Raw genomic sequence first — 5,217 nt, forward strand, 5'->3', positions numbered from 1 at the left:
TGCATTGAGGGAGTACTTAAGTGGAGGCCCAATGTCTATCTGGTACCTTACTACTAAATCTATAAATATATGCACATAGATTTATTTCCTCATCATCATAAATAAATAAATTTACATATGTACATGCCTGTATTTACACCTCTATAAATGTCCTTTATCTCCTAGTTCTTTCTACTATTTCCTTTGGAGGCATTTAATGTTCATGGATAAATCATTATAGGATATATCTCATGATTATGGCTTTATAAAATCAGAGAACACTAAAAAGTAATAATAATTCAATGACTTTGAAAACCATTTAATGCTGTTAGGAGATACCAGAGATCTGAGGGTTCTGATTTGAGGAACTGAATCTTCCTTTAAATCCACTCATTGTCTAGTAAGCAAGTCAGGAAAAGTTCTCATTTGGAAGAAAAGCATGAATGATTTGCTTATCAACAGTATTTATAAATATAACCATTGGGGCTATTTACCTGGGAAGTATAATAGCATAAATTGAATGCCTCTGAAGGTGGGGTGAATGGAAATTTGTAAGGTCCGCTAAAGGCAGAATCATCTGTTGCTTCAATACTAGTCGATGTAAGAACTGCAGAATCCAGAGAAGTCACACAGGGATGGGCCAGAATGTCCTGCAGAGGAGATCCATTGGTGGGGAGACTCAAGCTGATGGTAACATTCGGCATGATTCCTTCCAAATCACACTGAAATAAAACAAGTGAATATTATTGGGGTTTTAGAAGCACCTCCCACCCCCCAACATGTAGGGCTTTTCTAAATGTTTATCAGTCATTTTCCTCAACTTAATTAATTTTCCCTGCATGGTATTGTTCTTTCTGTGTTTTGGTTAATGGATTGATCAAGCACCTAGGGCAGAGACCACTTCTAGACCCCTCCAGGCTTGCCACAAAACTCTCAACATCTGTTTTAACTCTACTGACCTCTCCATTGGTCTAGAGCTTACAATTTGTTATAGTTCTTTGGATCTGTCTACACTTACTTCCTTTTAATCAATCTGTCTTATAATAATGCCAAAACAAAAACAAACAAAAGCCCCCAAACATAATGACCTGAACCCTTTGCTGTCAAGCTGTTTCTGATGCATGGCAACCCATGTCAGAGAATTAGTGGTGGGTTGAGGGCTAGAATCTCATTCCACAGGCTTTCAGTATTCCTGGTTTTTTATTAGGATTAAGGGAAAATGAAGAGTATCTTATCTTTTTATTATAGAGTCCTAAATACAACTCCTTTAAGCACTACATTCCTGAATTACTAAAAGAAACATTAACTGCGTGTGTTACACACACACACACACACACACACACACACACATTTTAAGACATATTCTAAAGAAAGTTTTCATCATCATAATCTGTATCAGAATTAAGAATATGAACCAATACGAAATTCCTGTAAGCAATAAAGTTGGGTCAGACTTTCTGTGAGCTGAGACATTATATGCCACAATATCAATATTACACAATGGGTTAAGTGTTGGACTGTAGCCACAAGGTCAGCAGTTCAAATCTACCAGCTATTCTGCAGGAGAAAGATGAGGCCGTCTACTCCTAGAAACCCTGTTTATGGATGTTATGACCAAGAATCGACTTGATGGCAGTGCGTTTGATTTCTTCTTTTTCATATATAGTATGAAGTCCCTGGGTGGTTCAATTGTTTGCACTTGGTGGTCTGAATATGACCAGTTTCCACAAGGAAGTCCTATAAATGCCATAATGCACAAAGATCTAAAATTAGGAGCCACTTACAGATATTTTTTCTGAACTGAAATGCAGTTTTTATTATGACAGAAATGAATTTTATTCTAGGTGAGCTTGTTTACCATTTGTACCCTCACTCCCTCCAAGACTTAGTGCCATCAAGTTGATTCTGACTCGCCAATCTGTACCACCCCAAGGAGCTAAATTCCGTCGATAAGAAATGTGAAAAGGTCACATTATGAAATTTCACATAGAACTAACATCTCAAAAAAAACACAAAGTACTAACATCTACTGACTGCTGCTTAGGACAAACATCAAGGCTATCATTTAACAACGTAAAACAGTTTTCAACATATTCTTCAATATTCTTTTCTCAATATGGCAAATGGTATGATAAAAAAAATTACCAGTGAACACCTTACCTTGCAAGTTACAGCTCCAATGACCTGCCACAGATCTGCTATATCCTGTTTATCATACTGCATAGATTTTACCTTTTCGTTGATAGAAATAGAGATATGTGGTTTCCCTTTGTATGTTCCAGTTTTCCAAGCAGGTTGTTTTGGTGGCTGCGTCATGGAAGCAACATTAATATTATCCAATGAATTTTGTAAGTTAGCATCTAACAAAGTACCAAATGGACAAGTCTGTAGAAGCAAGTCAGGTAACTGGCCCAGTTTTGTATTTAGTTCATCGTCATTTTTTTGACTTGAACAGAGAAAATCCTGCACCCCAAAAAGGAGTTCAAAAGCTTGTGAAATTCCACTAATGTTAATTAGTGATGGGCGAGGGGACAAGGCTTGTTCAACTAGTGGCACAGAAGCATATATCATGTCATTCTTTAAAAAAGCGACAACTGGCCAAAGTTCATCACCGCCTATCCTAAGTCCAAACACAGATGTTTTATTGATCCGTGCACAGCTATCACGACTCTCCATGAAGTCCTTATCATTGTCCAATAATCCAAGTTCAAAGAGCAGGGCTTTAAGTAACGGGCCATCTTCAGGAATAGGCACATAACTTGCTCCATTGAAGACTTTGGCTCGTTTTTCAACAGTTGGATACCGTCTGCAATATGTAAACAGAACGCTATAAATGTTTCTTCCTAGGAAAATCAAAATGGAAGAATTAAAAACAACCCCCCCCCCTTAGGCAAACAGTAAAAACAACAAAGCACACAAGTACATACATACACCCACAAAAGCCAACAACCAAAAACACTGTATTTTAAATTCCTACTAAGTTCCTGTTTCAGACTTTATAGGTTATTCACAGGATAAAGTATCATAGTCTTTCATTGAAAATGCATATTTCAGTTAGATATGTAATATTTAAAATACGTTATGCACGGTTCTAAGTTCAAAATCCTTGTCCCTTGGCCACTCAGATGCCCTCTTGGTAGGCAGACACAATTTAACCACCATAGTTTCTGTCTATGGCTCTGGAAGAGTAAGATCTGGAATAGTCCCCATGGGTTTCTTGCCCTGGGTTGAACAATAAAATATTTTTGCTCATTTAAATAAACCTGATATAAAACCTTAGTGGAAAAATATATACTTTCCTCTACTCTTTCCACTGTACTCCAAAATTCAGAGCAAAGTCATTCATTTGCTATCAAATTTTGGATAAATCATTTAACTTCCCTGAACTAATTTTTTTAGTTGTAAAGCAAAGACCTTTTTTCAAAGGTCCTTTATACAATGACTCAACAGGTGCTCAGTAAATACTTGGATGAATGACTCACTTTAATACTTCAGTTTTAAGCTCAGCTGTCTTTAAAAGAGTACTCAAACTCAGCAGGTCCTACAACTATGGGGTATCTATCAACCAAGACATTCTTAAGCTAACAGGAAATCTCTACCGCAGAATCCAAACTAAGTTTGGGTGTGGGAACAAAAGAGTTGTTAGATAAAGATAATTTGCTTTCTTGAATCTTAACTAATGGCCATTATACTTTAGCAGGTGCACTGGTGGCGCAGTGGTTACTCATTGGGCTATTAATCAAAAGACCAGCAGTTTGACAGCCACTTCTAGGGAGAAAGATGGGGCTTTCTACTCCCATATAAAATTACCGTCTCAGAAACCCAAAGGGGCAATTCTACCCTGTCCTAGAGGGTCGCTATGAGTCTGCACTGACTTGATGGCAGTGAGTATACTTTAGCAAGGAACGAGGCGGCATAGTGGCCAACTACATGGTTCCTAACCAAAAAGTCAACAGTTCAAAATCACCAGCCGTGATGTAGGAGAAAGATGTGGCAGTCTGCTTCTGTACAGATGTATTGCTTTGGAAACCCTACGGCCAGTTCTACTCTGTGTTACAGAGTCACCGAGTTAGAATTAACGACAGCAGTGGGTTAGTGTACTTTGGTATATGTGACTAATAGGCCAGGAAAGATTTAGTCTAACACCAGCCCCAAGAGGTCACAAAACTGATTATAACACCTAACTAACATTCATGCAATGACATAGAATGAGTAACTTAATAGACCACTAATTTGAGTCTACCCTGCTGCCCTCATAGAAATGTTGAAAGCCCACCCAAATACAGCTCATAATTTCCTTAGAAACATTATTCTGAACTCAGTTGGTGGGGGGGATGGGGTGATACACTTTAGAAAATAAACACTACTTTTTCAAGGTATTTATCTTTTTAAGTAGTAAAAATTTGTTTAAAAACCCAACTCAATGAGTTACTATGCTACAAAGTCACACCAATAAAAATATGGGCACAAGAACAATATTTATGAGTAGGGTGAAGTCAAATTACTTGGTATGACTTTTCTTTCCATAGTCTTTGCAACTCCCACCAAAGGTTTGGGTGGAACCATGCAAATCACTCACTGCCACCAAGTTGATTCTGACTGAGAGCAACTGGAGCAGAATTGCCCCAGTGGGTTTCCAAAGTGTACATCTTTACAGGATTAGAAAACCGCATCTTTATTCTATGGAGAGGCTGGTGGCTTTGAAATGCTGACCGTGTGGTTAGCAGGCCAATGCTTTACGCGACAGCATGTATGGCCTCTTTCTGTAGTTTTTGCAACTCCCACCAAAGGATTGTGTGAACCTCTAATAGAAAGGAAGTCAGTTTTGCCATTTCATTGGGTATGAAATGAGCCAATTCAGAAGTAGGATCAGGAAATCCACAACCATCAAGGGGGAAAAAAAAAAAGCCATGAGCAGAGCATGTTATGGGATCCCCTGCCTGAAGTAGCAGAGGCAGCAACAGCATCGAGACCATGAGACAGAGCAGTAGGCTCACAAGCACAAGGTCGGTGTAAAGCCCAATGTCTTTGGGCGGGAGGCTAGCTTGCAGAGTGGGGTGTCCTTGGGCATTTATCCTTAAGAAAGAGGCTTTGTTAGCACTTGGCCAAGCAGGGCAGACAGAAGTCAAGGGGAACTCTGGCTGAGAAATTGAGGACCAGAGACATGCCTGCAGGCCTGGCTGAGAACATGTACTGCTACAGACAAAATGACTATTCCCTTCATGTTTTTTATCCTGA

At 38.9% G+C, this 5,217-nt stretch overlaps 1 protein-coding gene across 4 annotated transcripts in view; it reads right to left on the reverse strand.

Annotated features, from left to right (window-relative positions):
- The window catches only part of AP5M1 (adaptor related protein complex 5 subunit mu 1), a 25,374-nt gene that overhangs the window by 16,695 nt on the left and 3,462 nt on the right, over nucleotides 1-5,217 (reverse strand). For all 4 annotated transcript variants that reach the window (XM_045287895.1, XM_045287894.1, XM_045287893.1 and 1 more), the window contains exons 2-3: nucleotides 2,140-2,785; nucleotides 474-701 (exon numbers count right to left, since the gene is read on the reverse strand). In XM_045287895.1, the coding sequence (XP_045143830.1) occupies nucleotides 474-701; nucleotides 2,140-2,785 (874 nt within the window). The remainder of the gene's footprint in view (nucleotides 1-473; nucleotides 702-2,139; nucleotides 2,786-5,217) is intronic.

Source organism: Echinops telfairi, unplaced genomic scaffold (genome assembly GCF_000313985.2).
Source record: "Echinops telfairi isolate 266 unplaced genomic scaffold, ASM31398v2 ScPeMD7_18;HRSCAF=68, whole genome shotgun sequence".
Lineage (NCBI taxonomy): Eukaryota > Metazoa > Chordata > Mammalia > Afrosoricida > Tenrecidae > Echinops > Echinops telfairi.